The following is an 18,882-nucleotide window of genomic DNA, read 5'->3' on the forward strand; positions in this document are numbered from 1 at the left end:
TTTCCAAAGGTTAGCAAAAAAGCAGATGCAAGTACACCTCTAGTTGAATTGTTTTGTTCTATACTTGTTTAATTCTAGTCAATATAACTCTGTATTAAGTATGTTATGCAGCTATGGACAAATCCATAGTTGAGTTTTATACTGAAATTCAGTGCCACCTTATTGTACATAGCTTACATGTTTCTGTTAGATCAAAAGACAATATCTTAAGCAGACGCAACACACCACAATTTGAAGACCAGAGCTACTTTTACCCCCAAGAAAATTAGTCAAACATGGTTAGTGGTTAAAGAGTCTTGATAAATATTTAACTGAAGAGTCGGATTTTTGTCCCTTTGTACTAGAGCCACTGTATGGCATTAGTTCTAATTTTATACTTAAAAACCTTGGGACTATGTGCTGGTCATCATCTTTGCTGACACAGCAGCCCAAGCTGGAGACTTTCCATGCTAAAAGTAGGAGCCATTTCAATTTACATTAGAGACCCACAGCTCCACAGGTTAAGTTGTAATAGATGTGGGGTGAGTCAGTGCTAACGCTTTAGTAGCAGAAGCATGTTTCTCTTGGCAGTCCTATGTAATTTGGTTCACATTGCACAGCACAGTGAGCAAGCTTGACTCCTTTCAGAGGAAGCTAATCTTAAGGCGTACTCCAGGCATGAAGCTAGTACACTCCAACCAGTACTCACCATTCAGTCCATGTGATTCGCTGTAATCTGCTCACAAGTAAAAACCCCAAATGCATATAAAGTGGGTATATAGGTCCTCAACACCAACTGTTACACTCTACAGATCTGTTCCTACTGCATCATACTTCTTGCAGAAATAGATGTAGTGTTAGATCCTGTATGAATCATGCATGTGTGTGGGTGGGGAGGAATCTGAAAGTTTCTATTCAATGGGATATACAAAGAGTTAAAATGCAAACAAACAACAGAACCAACCAACAAACAAAAATAGCTAGTACCACAGACCACTCTTCCCCACTAGTTATGAGCACTTTTTTCCTACCATCTATAACAGGTTATACGTAAATTCTGTAAGCTGCAGTCAGTAAATCCACAGAATTCTGCAGACCCAAGGATACCAAGAACAAAGCGAGTGGAAGTAACTACGCAAGACAAGAGAACCAGTATATATTAAAAGAAGGAAATTGTCCCTTAAACCACATATAATTTGTTACCATGGCAAACAGAGGCAAGAGGGGAATTCCTAAGCTTGCTTTGGAACTGCAAGTCTATTCCCAGGAAAACTTCCAGCTCAAATTATTTCAACAGAATACAGAATTTTTAAGGTCTATGGTGCTCAGTTTTCTTGCTGCTTCTCAAATACTGCTCAGCTTCAGGCAGTTTGAAATTATGCACTGCCACATGAGGACAACGTGAAACTTAAAAGCAGTCTGAGCAGCAGGAAGGTGTGGAATCTCCTGTGGCTTTAAGATCCACAAAGCCAAAAAAAGTGAAGGGACCCAACAAGGTTAGATACTGTATAAGGCTGAAAACACCACCGAACAATAAAAGCAGAGGTCAACTCTGGTGCCATAAAAAGACTCTTCAAAGCACCTAACGGCTGCAAGTGCGACAAAACCAGGATATAAGCAGAATAAAACACCTGGAAACTCCTAATTTGAAATTCTATGTGGAATCTGGAAACTTTTTTGTGTGAGTGTCACTTCCCATGATCCCTGTCTTCAGGCAGCTTGTACAGTCTGTAATGCCCATCTCTTGCATGCAGTCCTAGAGCAGATTTCTAAAAAGACAAATGCATCTTAACATATCAAAACCTGCACAATTAGAGGAAAAAAAATACCAGAAGGAAACAACACGGCGTTATTTACATTTCGTATTCTATCTCATATAACCCAAAAAGAAAGGAATGAGACAGAATTGTTTGGCATTACCTGTAAACTATAGAACATGCATTATTTATTTAGCAGAATGACTAGGGCAAAGTCAATTTTATGAAGAAAATGAAACAACAAGTATAGGGTTAAAATTTAAATGCAAATCTTCTTTATGATGATACTTAATGCATTAGCATCCCTCCAGTTTGTAGCATGAAATAGATTGGTTATGACCAATTGGTAAAAGTAGGCATACACAGCATATTTCACTTGTCTGAAGCACATAGCATTCGATATCCTGCTAGCATTGTTGTACACATAAGAGTGCAAGGGGATTAGGCAAAAACAGGCTTGCAGGTGGAGGCCGACCAGCTCAAAACACAAAATTCTGTTCAGCCTAAGACACTCAGGTAAATTAAACATACGTGGCCACGTAGCACTACCCTGTTCTGCAAATGAAATGAAACTAACAGTATTTTGTCAGCCACAGTATAATACGTGGTCATACTCAGACTTCTCAGATGTCTCTTTGCTGAACACAATCTCTTGGGGGCGGGGGGGGAGGGGGGGAAGAATTAAGACAGCAGCAAGACAGCAGAGTAGCAGTGACCAAAGGTGATAAAAGATAGCAAGGGGCCCACACATTGCTTTCCACCACCAGGACCAGGCAAGCAGCATGCATATTGCCACTCTGCATGACTTACAAAGAGCTGACCAGCCAGTGATCCATTTTTCATTAAGACTGAGGCATTAACTAATTAGTGGACAACCACTGTTACCAAGTCAGTTTAGCAAACTGACTCTGCCTAAGGAGCAGCAGTGGTAACACAAGTCATTTCATTCCCAAATGCTCCTTCCACTTATCTGGCACAATCCTTTAAATACTTTAGCCTTCCTCTTAATGCAAAACAGATGTGCTGCTTTGGTCACTTTCTCTCACTGATACTCTTAACCATTCACAAACTGAGCATTAATTAATTTTGCAGTTTCCATTAAAGATAACAAGAGGAAACAGATGAAGGGATGGTATTTTTTGTTCCTGTTCCCTTCATGCATCATTCTGGAGTGCCTTTAAGGGAGGTGGAATCTGCCAAGCCACAGAGAAGAAGGCATTTTGCAGATAAACCATGCTCAAATTAATAACATGCACACAGTATATACTGTGCAGAACGTAATTTTATTTCTGGGGGAAGTGCAGAGTTCTACTGAGTTATCAACTGCTAAAACAGAGAATCAGCTAGTGTTTCCATGTTTGAACGTACTGTGCCTTTCCGTAACATTTTTTGAACATTAGAAACTGAAGCTTAAGAAGTACATTAAGTACCTCTAAAGGATTCAAAGTATTTTAACTTTGGTTAAAACCTAAAAGTTATCCAATCAATCTCTCACTTTTTCTTTATATGCAGAGAACTGAAAATACACACAGAGAGTACTGAAATAAACCACAGGAAAAAATAAAACATTCTGCATTAAAGTACAAGCAGTAATCAACTTTCTTCTCTGTTCTTTTAATCACTCTGCTTTCATAATCAAGAAATTGGATGGTTCATACAGGGGAAAAAAAACTCACCCTTCCTCTCTATGTAGTAACACCTGAAGGGAGTTACCAGCACACAGAGTGCTGTAACACCACACAGTGGGAATTGGTATGCTATGCACCCTCTGAAGGCCCTGAGTGCTTTCAAGACTTCTTTTTCTTATTAAATGCCAAAAATCTTAAGAAGAAAGCAAGCTCCTTAAGCATGCTGTGGGCTGAATCAGAAATTTCTGATGTTATTTTGTGCATATTGTGCCTCACCACAGAGGCCATAACACAGCGCGGCTATAGTACACTCACGATGAGTCAACAGTATGTTGCCTGCAACAGAAAGGGGCAAAGACATCATTTTAGGATGTGTTAACAAACACATGCGAAGTATCAGAAGCAAGAATAATGCTGTATTCAGCTCCATTAAGGCACCTTCTGGTTTAATTTTGCTTTGTAAGTACAATCTATAATTGATTTGGAAAGAACTAACCAACCCAGCAACTTTTTCCCCAGCCTGCACAAACAATTACTGTTCCCACACATGACACCTCTCCTCTCAACTGGAAATTTCTACCTCTTCAGAGCTGGGTCCCACCCTCCTAATCTCAGGAAGCAGAAACAAGTGTTTGCAGGCTAAATGGTTAGAAGGCAAAAGTGTTTAATTAAAGGTTTTATACTTTCAATGGCAGATGCTCTTTAGGAAATTCCAACACCCTCTGACCCTCTTTATGCATTGCTCCCCCTCTGTCAGGGGTCCTGTTCCCTTAGTAAAGCTGACTGCCAAACCACCGCTTTTTACAGTGCACTTTGAGGGAGTGAAAAGGCAAGACCTATCATTTGACCACCACTTTCATAAATAACTACCAGTAAATGAGTTACCACGTAAAAGAGCAATAGTTCAAATCCATCCCTCTCTCATTTTTGGCTGACAAAAAAAAGGGGGGGGAGACAAATTGAAAAAAGTCCAGAAGAGAGCAATAAAAATTGCAAGATTAGATAAGTGCAACATCTGAGAGTTTGTTAAAAAGAGGGAAAACACAGAAAAATATAACCCTTAAAATATGTTTTAAAACTTCTTTTGTTGTCAGATACAATCAACAACAGTGGTAAAGATCAGCTAGCACAGCTGCTCCCAACCACGTGCCAAACCATGCATACCCAACCCTACCTACACTTCCTTTTTAATTAAAGATTTCAGTTTTGCTACTAAAACAACAGAGCATGCAAAGGAGGAAGACTCTCTCTCAGGAAAATACTTCCCTTCAGGGGAACCCCCCACTGAATGAAACAACCTGCTTTCCTAGTGGTTTTAGTAATCTTTTGATTTTCCAAGCTCAAAGCACAGGACCTGCTACTGCCGTTTCGCGCACCTCATGGCCTCCAAACCTGGGTACCAGTGTCCCTCATCTTTCTACCATATTTTCCCCAATCCAAACTAAGAAGTTCATGACCAATCTGCAAAATGTAAGGCCTCAGCCCCAGCTCAGATTAAGGTCCAGCACTACAAACCTACCCAAGCTCTGCTCCTCCACACACATACACCCTCCATTGGACTTGTTTCTGTACCCTGAGACGGGAGGGCTGGCTGAGGCACAAGCACGTTACTATGCTACACACTGCAAAACACAGCAGAGCAAATAATGGCGCTGGAATTAGATCAAAAAACTAGGTTGGCAGGGATCCTCTGGAGGTTGTCTAGTCCAGACCCCTGCTCAAAGCAGGGCCAACTTCAAAGTTAAATCCAGTTTTGCTCAGGGTCTTGCCCAGCTAAGTTCTGAAAAAACTCAGAGGACAAAGATTTCACATCCCCTGCAGGCACCTGTTTCAGTGCTTAGCAACCCTCATTGTGGATTTTTTTTTAACCAGAATTTCCCATGTTGCAACCTGCAACTGTTGCATCTTATCCTTTTATGTGCATCTCCAAGAAAAATCTGACTCTGTCCAGTTACAGGTAACCAGTTTACTGCTGATAACTGCCTAGATTTAACTACATGAGTGTGAATCCCTTTGCTCAGATGAGAACCTATACATAAGCATTTCCTGCTGATTGATGATAAACTGGTTGTGGATGTTGACTGATGAGACAGTAATGGACTTGAGTCTGAACCAAGTGACCCAAAATAAGCACTCTGAAAAGGCCAGAGCACCACCAGATTTCTGTCACATGCCAAATCTGACATGGCCTAACTCAAGCTCAAAACAGAATTACTATTTGCACTACCAGTGCATCTGAAATCACTTGTCCAATTGATTCTCAAGTGGCTCTCCAATGCCTTTCACCATTTTTTCCCTCTTACCTCAGAAGAAGGAGGAGGAAAGGCCAGCTACCTCCAATCTATGGGGTCAGTATGTCCAGCTGTTGCTGTCCCTTTTCCTGTTGCCCCTGATTTTCTCTGCTAGACACTTTAAGGAAAAGACTTGTCTTTGTATGCTGCAAGACGTACTCCAGCAACTCTCAAGCCTGTGATGGATCGGCCCTCAGAACAGCAACTCTGACTATCTCTGACCAGAAGTAACCTGCTGGAGATGTGCCAAAGTACTTTGATTCCCTTTAAAATGGTCCCAATAGAAAGTCCAGAGTCTCTTACCTATTTAAAGCAAGGATTCAATTCAGCAAATGGGCTCTAGGAAATCCTGGAACAATACCAATTGCCATCATCTGTTAGAGCAGATGAGAAGCACATGACCACAGGAAAGCCCTCCATCACTGTAGGGCAAAAAAACCCCACCCCTTCTGGGACCAAGAATAAGCCATTCCCCTACTACAAGCAGCTGAAATACATTATGTTGAGGGATGAGAATCTGTAGCTGCAGGACTTCGCTGGCACATACAGTCATTAAATGTTTCCGTTAGTTAACAAAGGTCACCTTGTTACTTCCCCCTCAAACAAAAGCAATGCAGATGACTGAGTAGGCCGTAGCTCCTGCTGGCAAGCTCTCTCTCAAGCTCTCCTGGAGGTCAGGGAATACTCAGGATTATAAAGGAAAAGGTACCTGGCCTAGCTACAGTGATGTGCATGCTGAGGAAGCAAGCGAGAGAGCAGGGATTTTAGCACCTCCCAAGGAATTTGGAAGGAAGTAGCTGTTTTTCTTTTGCTCTTTATTAAGGATATCATTCTTATGAGGGGAAAGGCTGGTCTGGAGGCAACTGAGGTAAATTATGGGTGTGATGCTGCCTGTCAGACCTGTCTAAACATGCCATGGCTACTGGCTCTCTGCTGAGAATCCAAGGAAATCTCCAGCAAATCCTACAAACCTAGACTGAACAGAAGCAGCTTACAAGAAATTCAAAAGTATAAACAAAGAATCATACATTGCTTCACAGAAGTAACTGTAGCTTCTGGAAGGATGACAACTGGATCTAGAAGGATTTCCTTTATGACAAGACCTTCCATCTTCACAGGCAGAAGTGATGCCACCCAGCTCAATTTCTCACAGCTCCGTTGCTGCACACTGCTTGAGACCACAGAAGAAGTGACTATACCATTTTAAAAACTATTGATGGAGCTCAGCAACATATAAATCAAAATGTACTCCAGAATACCAGGCCTTCCTTACCAAGCCGCACAACATGTGAACTGTCTCCAGCACCAGGAAAGCTCACTGAACTGTAAGTTTATCTGTGCTTCTAACGTTACAGATTTAGTGTGCTTAGTGACCTGACTGTATACATAGCCAGGTCATCAGTACTTCCATCAACGCTTTGCACAGTTGTGCTCCCACACAGATCAAAAAGATTTGAGTTCTGCGATACCTGTATCACAGTTCAGGAAATACCTATAGTTTTACAGATAGGGTGATGACATTCTCTACAGTCACTGAAGATCTGACAAGATGTGATCCATTTTTCAGTGAAGATGTTTTCATACGAAAGGAAGAAGCACTGACTGGTACAGGTGAGCGGGGGAAAGTACAGAAATTCAGTCATTAAACTGGTACACAAAGAGCTTAAACAAACATCCATCAGCAACAGTCCAAGTATATGTATTTTGCCTCTTGAGTGTGCAGAGGGTGGAAACGAGGTAAAGGCCTCTGGAGACCCTTTCCTGTACTATATTTTTATGACTTGCTCATGTTCTCAGATGAGGAATATTTGTACAAAAAGCAGATAAAGTACTAAAAACACTGAGCTTTCTTTTAAGTCCCTTGCAACTCTGGGTTTCCTGGGATTCTAGTGTTTATTACGTTATTAAAATGAAACACTTCAAGATAACAAACATCCATCACTGATTTGTAGTTTACAATTTTATCATCCAACTCCTGGCTAGGTAAACTTCAAAAAACTTGTAAATGTTCCTCCCACCTATGCCACAGAAAACCATATACCACCTATCCTGCGAATTTTGAAAGACTCCTTGGAGAAGCACCTGCATATTTTGCTGAGACAAGTCTTAGAAGGGATTGGCCAAGTGCACTTCTGAAACCTCAAAAGGCTCTGAAGTCTTGATAGTCCACTGAGCCTATGTAAGACTTATGTTGAAACATGGGACACTCTGAATGCCCTTTTAAAGGTGGTTAAGCACAGAAAGAAACCCAAAACAAAACAACAAGGCGGTTATACAAGCTCAGAATCTGGAGAAAAGGAAGAGAATGTCCCCAAATAGCTTGTTCTCTCTTTTTCTCCAGCCCCCATTCCACGCTGTTGCAAGGATTATCTAAACACAGAAAATACAAAGGAAAAACGTGCACACAATAGGAAAACTAGAAAAAAAAAGTGGTAGGAGAGCTTGAAAGCATTCCAAGAGCTGAGTTCAAAGTTTTGGAGATTGATTATTTAACAAACCCACTCTTAAGCTAGTGGCCAGTGAATAATTTTCTAGTAACAATAACATCATTTTTCTTTTCAAATAGCTTCTCTGAAGAATTTCACTTCTTATGGAACTTTATTCTCCCTCCATTGACAACCCTGAACAATGACCAGTTTCTATCAAGAAGTTTCTATACAAGGGAGAGATTAACTATTTTTTCTTGGAAGCGAGAATTTGCACAACACACTTGATAGCCTATATTGAACATATCATAACAGACAAAGCAGAGATACAAAATAAATTTGTCACTGCTACCCATTTCTGTTATATTTATTGTATCCCACATACTTTTCTTGCTATGTTTGCATGAATGTTGCATAGAAAATTTAACCAAAGCATATAGAGGCACTTCTGTTTCTAAAACTAAATATCCAAATGCAAACGATTAGAAACTTTGAATATATGTTTTATAGTAAGAATGAACAAATGTAAACATCTCCTGAAAACTAAACATTGAGATTAGACTTAACTATATCACACCTTCATATTTACCCGTTTTGATACAGTCATCCTGAGACATATGAACTACTAACTCTGCAGTAGTCCTTTACATACTATAATTAAAACCATCTTCTGAAAAATCACGTTTAGTCATATGACCATAAATTACATTGTGATATAAAGAAACTAACACATTCAGATATAGTTTAGCATGGTTTAACATGCTGTGAAAACTCCAGACCAAAGAGAGCTTTACAGGCGTGACCCACACTGCTGCTTATCGTATGGTATCCCTGAGACGCATTGGGACTGAATTTGGTATTCTGCTTTACTGCAGGTGCTGCGCAAAGAATACCCCCTGTAGCTGCCCAGGAACTACCGTCATCTTTTGGGGGGGCTTTTTGGGGGGTCTGCAGGTGCCAAGCAACTCCATAGGCACCCCACAGATTTGGGGGCTGCTCCTTTTTCCAGGTTACAGACCCCTCTGGGACGCGGCACTGGAGAAGGCAGCACCACGCCAGACAGTGGGAGCCACAACACCATTGATCTAGGGAAACTTCAGAAATGGAGACGTGACTATTGAGATGACTTACCATGCTCCAGCTTAAGCTGTTTACAACAATCACTGTAGCTGACTTAATTTCCACTACTTGAACCTAACAACCGTGCATTTCACAGGAGCGCTTTATAAAATATTTTACTCTGTAACTCTGTTCAAGCATCACTTGCTAACATCCTCCTCCATCGCCTCCACCCCCCTCACAGCCCGGTAACTTTGTGGAGGGAGCACACAGCCCCCGACCTGCCACCCACCCGACCCCTCGCACGGTGCCTCCGCAGAAAAGCAGATTTAGCGCAGGCACGGCACAGAAACGCATACAAAACACATTTCACAGCAGCACGACGCAGCTCGGGTGCTCAGCACCAGCAGAGGCCCTCCAAATACTGCACCCGCTCCAGGGACACCTACGTACGTGTCGCTCAGGCAGGGACCCCAGGAGGAGGACAGCAAAAGCCCTCCTTAATAAAAATTAAATTAATTAATTAATAGAAGGCTCTCTCCCATCTTGTTTGATCGGGTATTTAAAGGCAAACACCAGCCCGGGCGCGGGGGGGGAGACGCCAGGCCGCCCTTGCCACGCACCGTCTCTCCGGGCACCCCGGGGAGGCCGCGGCAGGAGGCGGCGCCCAGCAACGGAGGCCCCGGCGCCGCCGCCGCCAGGCCCCACCGGCGCCCCGCGGAGAGGAGCCGCCGCCACGGCTCTGTTGTGGTAACAGCGCGGGCCGCCGGGGCGGATACTCACACACCCACACCCGGGCCGAGAGCGAGTGGGAACCGCGCAGCGCCGCCGCCGCCGTCTCGCTGCGAGGCTCTTACGCCGCGCGGGCCGGCCCCTCGCGTCGCCGGGCGGGGAGAGGCGGTGCCTGAGGGGGGCGGGAAAGCGGCGGGGCAGCCGGCGCCGACAGCCCCGCGCCGCAGAGCGGGCAGGGGGACGGCGGCGCGGGGAGGCGCCCCACATGGCGGCGGCGCCATGTCCCGAGGAAATGGCGCGGGGCAGGGGAGGCCTGGATCCAGGGACATGTTGCCCCAAGCGCGGGGCTGGGTCGGAGCCGCCCTTGGCGGCCTGGGGCCGGCGGTGGTCGAGCGCTGGTGGCTGCCGACTCCTGACGCGCCACCGTGGCGGCGGCGTCCTGCCGCGGGCGGGGGGAGGCCCTGGGCCCTCGGGGGTGGCGGCGGCCATGCCGGACAGCGGCATCTCCTCGGCAGTGGTAGCGCTGCTTTTTTAACGGAGTATTGTTGACGGAGCCACTCAAAACTGAGGAAATTGCAACTTTTCTTTTGGCCCATTGCTCATTATGGAAAAGTTTTAATGATGTGATCGCGGTTTTTTTCTGAGTGTACTGAATTTTGCGTTGAATTGGGGCTGTGCAGCCAAGACAAGTGTTGCCTATACGGCCCAATTTGGCACACAAACACACGCATACATTTAAATACGTTTACCAAATGTGGCAGAATACAAGAAGAGAAATAAAATCTCTCGATTAAGGTGACTGACCGCTGCCACAATAACTGGTCTCTAGCCCTATGTGTGCTATGCATTAATGGAGGCTCTTCAAAATAAATGGGCCAGCTTGTCATACTTGGTTACGTATTTCATTTTCATTTTTCTGGACCCTCGCTTGACTCACTGTTGAAACGTTGGACAGTCACAACTGCAGCTGAAATCAGTGGAAGCTGTACTTGGAAAACATCAAGTGCTGCAAAATGCCGCCTGCTTCAAAAATTATATCCCAGGTATCTCACACTGAACACTAAATGGGTACTTTTGCCCTTCATTTCTCCTGTGCATCAGGTTCCTGTCTGCAAATAGGCAAAATACCATGCTGTTGTCTCCAAAAGGTGTTATGAAAACAAATTACTTAATATTTGTGAAGTACCTATTTTTGCAGAAAGGCCAACAACAAAATAGTTCTGTTCTTCCAAGAACAGTTTAGCTTATTCGAAGTAAAGAAGAAATAGGAATTGGGCCTAAAGGAAAGACAGTATGTGATCATGTAATTAAGGACTATATCATTATGCCTTGATAAATGACATTCCTCTAAGTAGAAAAAAACTGTAGAAGTTTTGCATTTCTAGTGTATCAATTTTGAGATAAAGTTTTATCAGAGAAACTATATCTGATTTTATATATAGAGAAAGATTTGTTATATGATTTCTACTGAACTGTGTCTACATTTTACTTCTTCAACAAAGTCCAAAGCATCTACCTTTGGAGGGAAACTTCTAATGGACAGAAAAGGCTGACAGTTTTGAGAACCCCCTTAGTTCTACAAGCCTGTGAGAAGTAATCACAATCAGTCTAAAGGCTTCTTGGAAGGTGTCAATTAAATAAGATTTAAGATACTGAGAAGTATAACAAAGATATTCTTCTTCTCTCTTGCTCTATTACCTAGGCTTTATGAAATCAACAGTGCCCTCCACCCAGTGAATTTGTTTCCATCCTTTCCTATGACTGTTCCTAACAGTGTTAGTTATCACCTCTTCAAACCACAAGGATCTCAAGTTCATGAGGACTTGCTTTTTTGTGCCTGCCTGAGAGGCCTCTAAGTATTTCTGTATGCTCTTAACATGACTGCAACTACCATGCAGCAACACAGTGATTATAAAGAAGGATGTCATTCATTCAAAGTTGTAAAGAGCTAATAATATAAACGAAATATGTGCTTTACGCACCTTTTTTTGTCTATAATCAAAATTTGTTTTGTTTAAGTAGTACTGAATTTGTAGTTTTTATGGCAATGTGATCTGAGCCAGAAAGGGTCACAAAACAGAAAGTATGTGGGAAAAAAAGCCCTTACAAAAGTATTAATTTTTGAGACTAATCATTTTAAAGCTGCAAATTTAGAAAAGTTTGAAGGTGGCAGTGCTGTGAAAGTGCAGATTGCAAGATCATCCCCAAGTGTAGACGGAGACGTGTATTCAGGATGGAGGGCTTGGCCTAGGGTATGCTATAAACAAGTTAATTACACTCCTTGCTTAAAGGAAGAAAGTGAAGATGCTGTTATTTTTTGAGGAAGTACATTTGCTGTAATGCTTGAATGGCCTAGAGTTTGAATAGCTTATTTCATAACCTAATACCGTGATTGAGTAAGCAGTTATAGGAAGATAATAAAGTAATGCCCCAGTCCCAAAAAATTGACCTCTGAAGTCCTTTTGTCATGTACAGAGAAGAAATTTTTAAAATACAAAAGGGCAAGTTCTAATAACACCGAGGTCAACTTGAAAATTGCCATTGACTTCAGTGCAGCTAGGATATCATCTAAAATACTAGGAATTGCACATTGAGTTGGAAAGCCACAGAATCTTCTTAAAAAATAGAAGAAAAATAATCAAAGCTCCCACTCACTCTATGGATATACATACACTTTGGTTCATTTAAACATACCTAATTCAGGATATGATGTGTAAGTCCTAACTAAAATTGGTGGGATTCCTCAGGCAAGAACTGTTCTTGTGCGTAAGCGCTGCGGGACTAAACCTTTATTGTAGGGAGGTTTATTTTTTTTATCTTCCTCTCCCCTTCAGAGAACTAATACTCTAGTAAAGAAAAAAAATCTGTTTACACAGGACTAACAACATTACATGCTCTGTTGCAGGTTAATTTAAAAATTCAATTCCAATAAGTAGTTTTGGCCTAGATAGTTTCCTGGATGCGTGTCAGTGGAAGGCCTCTACACATTCCATCTTGCGGATCTTTCTTAAGGCTCTGCGCTCTTTTCACCCTAGAAGAGATGTTGAACTCGGTCCTAAGCGTATTTTCTGAACTCTTTGGAGGAGTAAAGTGAGTGCTGGAAGTTGGATCTTTGTTCTTTGCTTTTGTTTTCTAACTTAGGAAAATCAAATAGCGTTATAGGAAACCTTCCGGCATGCTGGGCCTTATCCAAAAGCTTTTGGACTCTGCAAAAATCTCTCCGTTGGTCTTCCTGGTTAGACATCCTGAAAGAACTTGTTCCCCAAGCCCTTTGATGAAGCATCTGAATGAGGTCATGTGCTTGCTCCCACAGGACAGTGTCATCGTAATAGCATTTTCACTTTCTGCGTATAACGATTTTCACCTTTAATCACATTAGACATTACTTAAATAATCAGTTTTGGACACCCATTCCACGGGTGGTCTGGGCTAGCGCTTAAAAGCTCTTTGTGCAATTTAATACCCACTAAATAGAATAAAGTGGATAATAAAATTACATCTGAGCTACGGTGAAGGACTTTGGATCCGATTAAGGAACAGTGTCTCTGTTTTGGTCAGTGACTGAGCTCAAATCTCTTCAAAACTGCTTGGGGATTCTGCGAGGAAATGCATTGCTACGCAAACCTGTAAGAAAGGCATATAAGCATAGAAACAAGCCATTTTATGTACAAGTCAGATCCCGGGGGTTAGGTTAGAACTAGTGCAGCAAGTACTGCGGTGGAGTAAAACATTTATCATAATTTCGCATCCTCACTAGCTCCCCGACCTTATTCTGCATGTTTCCATCACAGTCACGAACCATGAATTGGCACCTAAACCCTCTTTGCAGCGCAGTGTTAGGCGCATAACTGAGCGTTTTGCACACCTGCACGCCGTTGCCTGGCTTTGCTTGCTCTTTCAGCAGTAAAGGCAAGTTTCGGATCTGTTTTTAAAAAGCTGCTCCTCCGGCTCTTCACACGTTTTGCTCCCAGGACCGGGGTCGTTAATCTCACAGCAGGAACTGCCGAAACGGGAAACCGGCCGCCCCGTCCCGTCCCGCCCCCTCCCCTCCCCCTGGCGGCCGCGGGGCGGCGCGGCGGGGCCTCCCCCGCCGCCGCCTCCGCCGCCCACCGGCGGGCAGCGCTGCCGCCTCAGCGGCCGGGAGGAGCGGCCGGCCCGCCCGCTGCCGCCGGGCATGAGCCGCGGCTCCGCGGGCGGCCGCAGCGGTGCCAGTGGCGGCGGGCGGCGGCGGCGGCGGCGCGCCCCGCGAGCGGCGGCGGCCTGCGCGGGCGGCGGCGGCGGGAGATGCGCTTGCTGCCGGCGGCGCCAGGAGCAGCATGTTGCCCGGTGCCGACAGCGCTAGCAGCGCGGCCGAGGCGGCCGCCGCCGGCCCGCCGGGCTCGCACGGCCCCGGCGGCGAGGCCGCCCGCCGCAGCGCCCCGGCGGCCGCCGCTGTGGAGGAGGCGGAGGACGAGGAGGACGAGGATCGCGGCTCGTCCCGGCTGGTGCTGGCGGCCGGGCTGGGGCTGCTGGCCGTGTCCCTCGCGCACCTGGGGCAGGAGCGGGCCGAGGCGGGCGCCGCCGGGCCGCCGTGCCTGGCGCTGCCGCTGCTGCGCCTCGGCCTCTACGCGGGCTGCGCCGCCGCCGCCGCCGCGCTCGGCGCCCTGCTCGGCCTGACCTGCCGCGGCCGCCCGCCGCCGCCGCGCTTCGCCGCCGCCGCCGCTCCGGCGCTGGGCGCCGCGGGGGTAAGTGGCGCCGCGGGGGGAGGCCGCGCCGCGCTGCGGGGGCGCGCGGGGGCGGGAGAGCGGCGGCCGTTGTGCCGTCTCGTGCGGCAGCCGGGCCGCGCCGAGAGCCCCGCGCTCTCCGAGGTGCGACCTGCTGCCGCCTGTGCCTCCCTCGGGCTGCGGCCGCTGCGGCCGCACCGGCAGAAAGCGGCGGGTGCGGAGGTGGGGAGCGCCGGTGGGGTCGCGCACGGGGGTGGCCTCGCCGGTCGAGCCGGGCCAGGGCGCCGCCGCGGGGGCCTCGGCCCCTCCGAGCTCCTGTTGGCGGGCAGCGCGCCGCGCCGGGCCCGCACACCAGGCAGCTGGCAGCGCGCCGTTGTCGGTAGAAGGGGTCGTTGGCCAAGGGCTGGTGGCACCAATGAGTTAATGCAACTTGCGGGGGTGGGTTCAGGCTCCTTTAATGACCATGGGTAAATGTTACCCTGGCTTTGTCTTCTGCATAGACTTTTTTTTTTTTTTTTTTTTTTAGTCTTCTTTGCCTTGAAGACCCAGCATCAGTCTTTCTCAAGGGAGTAGAGAGTAATATGTATGAGAAGAATAAGTGGGAAATCAGAATATGTAATACAGAAAGTCAACAAACCATAGGCAGCCACTGCCTGACCTGTATGTAGTGTCTTTTTTTTTTCTTTTTTTTTTTTTAAATGACTAGTACAGCTAAGGGCCGTTCCTCTGTTTTTTGTCATAGGAATGTGGGGGAACAAGTGTGCATTAAATGTATAAGCAGTGCTGGTTAGTAAAGATGTAACTTTGTATTTCACTGTTTAACTATCTTATACCAAAAGAAAACAAAAATCGGAAAGTGCATTGTTAATAAATTCCTGTTGTGTTCAGATTTGAAGACTGAAAACGGTGAAGTTAGTTAAGTTTAACAGAAGGTTAACTCTTTGCGTGATAGTGCCATAGCTCCAGTGGCATTTGTGTGCTGGCGTGCTCGTTTGATCTTCTGGGTGCGCATCACTTTACTTCTAGGAGAACACATTGTATATGGAGTACAGAAATCTTCCTATAAGCCTAATTGTTGAAATCTCCCCGCTGCTGCAGTGGGACAAAGCAAGCTTTCTGTTTTGTAAAATATACAAACAGTGAAAAGTGGTTTAATTTGGAAAGTTTGGAATTAGAGGGGAAAAAAACCCATTTTTTTTGCTTTTTCTTTCTCCTCCCCCCCATTTCCTTTGTGAAAAGCGTGATGCATAAGCCCAGTGAACAGGAATGGATGGAGAACTGCCCGGAGATGACCACAGCTGCTTTGGTTCTTGTGCCACACGCATGTCCTTCTTGTGGCGCGCTGCTGCTCTCTCTGAGATGCTCCCCCCTGCTTCCCATCTATTGGATTCATATATGCAGATGCCGCACAGCTGCTCTTGCTCTGTGTGGTCTCATACGTGGTGTTGGGGTTTATTTTAGTTCTGTGGTACATTTCAGAAAGTGATTGAAATCGGGTGTTTAAAAGTTGCTGCTGAAAAAGCGGTGCCTGTTCACATCACATTTGTAGCCCCTTTTGCTGGAATTGTTTCTTTCCCCCTCTTGGATTCAGTTCAGATTTTTCTTCCTTCCTTCCCACCACTGTTCTCAAAATTTACACCGGCCGTATGAAAGGAAAGGACTCTCAAAAAAAGGAGCAGGATGTTTTACCCTTTCTGTTTAGAAGCTGTATTCCTAGGCATCCTACTCGAGTTTCTCGTGCCTTCGATTTACAGTTTGGTTGCTTTCTGTTGGATGCAAAATGGCTTCAGGGCCTCAAAGCCCCTTGATACATTTCTTCTGAACATGATTTTATATATGTCTTGAAGATTTCTTGATTGGTGCTTCAGCAACACCTAGGTGAGAAAATACCAGTGTCTATACAGGCAGCATAGAGAAATGTAGGCCATGCAGTAAGATTTTTGTTGTGAAGTTTCTTCTTTACGTTTACCTTTAAAAGATTCTTAGGTTCATCTTTTTGTTACACCTTCTGTGATATTTGTGCCTCCTCACTATCATTCGGTTGCTACTCGCCTGTTTTTCACAGAGCCGTATGGTATTGATGTCTTTTATCTTCTGGGAGCCCCTAGTAGGTGACTGTGAAGCTAGAATTTCCCCAACTTTGTCACGTCTTGTCTTCCTCAAGAATAAGAAAGAACAATCTGTCTGCCTAATGCAATTTTTTTTTAAAGGGGAGTATTATGGATAGATGGAGAAAGCGTTCGGTGAAACAAAAATCTTGTTTTGCATGTGCTGTATTTACAGGAACTCAAGGCAGATATATTCATTTTTCATTCTTTGAGTGATTTTCACATTGGGGTTAATAAATGAGGAAACATTAAATATTCAGTAATAAATATTTACTCTAATGGGACTCAGGCTCTACTCTTGGAAAGTGAGTGGGAGTACTCTTAATTAACTTCAAAGGGACTTGGATCAAACTCTTTATGCTGTGCTGAAAAAATGGAGTTTTTCGTAAGTTCTCAATTCTGCAAACACTTACAGCGCGAGTTTGGTGCTGCTGTTTCTCATGGGTCTGCTCATGCAAATGAAATAACTCTTGTGAGGAAGAACTGTACTGCAAGTTCAGGCTCCAGAAGAGCAAAATGTTTGCCTTTTTGCATTTTTGTTTGAACTTGCTTCTGGAGAAGCCATGTTTCCAAACAGGAAGCTTTGTTCTATCCTAGGTACTGTATGTGCAACCCCTTTGGGACTTAAAAGATGAGGACTTTTTTGTTAAAGTCAGGTTTCCCAGCAAAAGCGTTAGAAATCTGCTGAGAATTGCAAAGAAAAGTATGCAATTTATATCCCCCCAACAAGATACGTTATCAACTTAGTACCTCTGTATATGAGAGCTCTGATTACTAGCTACATCAGGACAGTGCTCTAGATTCCATATAAAGTTTTGTTTTTTTTCCCCCCCAGTATTCTTATACATTTTTATTGAGCTCCAGGGAAGAGAAGGAGAGAGAGGTATACAGACCTCATACAGCTCATAATATTGTTTTACTTACTAGTTTAAATATTTACAGGAATTAATATTGGTAAATAGCTTGTGTTTTAAATGGGGGAAATTGAACAGTACTTTGAAATTGTATTTTACATTATTATAGATATTTTTCAGCACTTCTCAGGAACTGTTTTAGACAAGATTATCTTGGGGGGGGGGGCATGGCAAGATGCAAGACAGCAAAAAGGCGTAGTGACCCAGTTGTACTTTACAGTAATAAAAATGTCGAGTCTCAAAGGGATATTCACTTTTCAAATACAAGCAGAGTTGGTAACACCAAAGATAGTCCTGGAAGAGACTTGTTAGAACATGTGTCACGTTTTTAAAATTCATACTTGTTCCCTACATCACTGTTAACTTGTGTAGTTGTATGGGAAGATGCTTTGACTCCAGTGAACAAGGTGTCTTCAAATAGGTTACTGGGAAGGGGAAGAAGAACACATTTTCCTACATTTCCACTGTGAGTTGTTCCTCTGCCAAAATACCTGGCAGGATAAAGTAGAGATCATCTTACTTTCAGCATGGTATTTTGACTCTGATTCAAAGCAAGACTCTACTTGAGAGGGTTGGGTTATCATCTTCATTTAAGGAATGCTAAAATCAAGGCCTAGTTTACTAGATTTAGTTGCTGTATTTTAAATTTAGATTAAATGAATGATGCTCCGTATAGAGAATGATCTACCTCGTCTGTCCAGCAGAACTAGCAGAAAGGTAATAAACATGTTTTCCTAGAAAAAAAGGTACATTGAATCTAATGTCCTGTTCTTAGCAGTTTCCCAACAGCTCAGAGTGTTTTCTTAAAACTTAACTGCTGATGTATTTGGTAACTCCTGTTCACTTCTGTTTAGTAGCTTTCCATTTTCAGAAATACTTTGCTCTTTCTTTTGGTCCCTGAGTGAGATTTATGTGACCTCATTTTATGTTTTTAAGTGATTTATTCCATCAGTGAACATGGAATTTTTGCAAATCTGGCATTAATGGGAGGACATGGGTAAATCTTACCTTACTGGATCAAGCAATCGCTGAAACCTCAGGCTCCTAGAAGATGATAATGTTGTCTTTTTATGTAAACTGCAGAGGGATGAGTAGTGAGGTTGCTGGAAGTGGTCAGGGTGATGCAGGTGGGACAGCGAGTTACCTGCATGAGGTATCTGCCACGGCATCCAAGCTGAGCTTTCTGTCCTTTTCAAGGAAGAAAAGGGAAGCAGAGAAGAAGGATGTGCAGTTTTGTTTTCCTTCATGGGCGGACTTTTGCCCTCCGAAGAAGTGTGTGAAAGTA

At 44.4% G+C, this 18,882-nt stretch overlaps 2 protein-coding genes across 9 annotated transcripts in view; one reads left to right on the forward strand and one right to left on the reverse strand.

Annotated features, from left to right (window-relative positions):
* The window catches only part of CFAP97 (cilia and flagella associated protein 97), a 34,457-nt gene extending 24,297 nt beyond the window's left edge, over positions 1 to 10,160 (reverse strand). For 2 of the 6 annotated variants that reach the window (XM_064511043.1, XM_064511042.1), the window contains exon 1: positions 9,764 to 10,160. In XM_064511043.1, the coding sequence (XP_064367113.1) occupies positions 9,764 to 10,139 (376 nt within the window). In that variant the 5' untranslated portion in view covers positions 10,140 to 10,160. Of the gene's footprint in view, positions 1 to 177; positions 9,375 to 9,763 lie in introns of those variants that run through there. The other 4 variants (XM_026105206.2, XM_064511044.1, XM_026105208.2 and 1 more) reach the window with 4 other exon arrangements.
* Positions 10,161 to 13,970: 3,810 nt separating this feature from the next.
* Positions 13,971 to 18,882, forward strand: part of SNX25 (sorting nexin 25) — a 91,024-nt gene continuing 86,112 nt past the window's right edge. Inside the window, exon 1 of one of the 3 annotated variants that reach the window (XM_064511046.1) lies at positions 13,971 to 14,596. In XM_064511046.1, the coding sequence (XP_064367116.1) occupies positions 14,189 to 14,596 (408 nt within the window). In that variant the 5' untranslated portion in view covers positions 13,971 to 14,188. The remainder of the gene's footprint in view (positions 14,597 to 18,882) is intronic. The other 2 variants (XM_064511048.1, XM_064511045.1) reach the window with 2 other exon arrangements.

Source organism: Dromaius novaehollandiae, chromosome 4 (assembly GCF_036370855.1).
Source record: "Dromaius novaehollandiae isolate bDroNov1 chromosome 4, bDroNov1.hap1, whole genome shotgun sequence".
NCBI lineage: Eukaryota > Metazoa > Chordata > Aves > Casuariiformes > Dromaiidae > Dromaius > Dromaius novaehollandiae.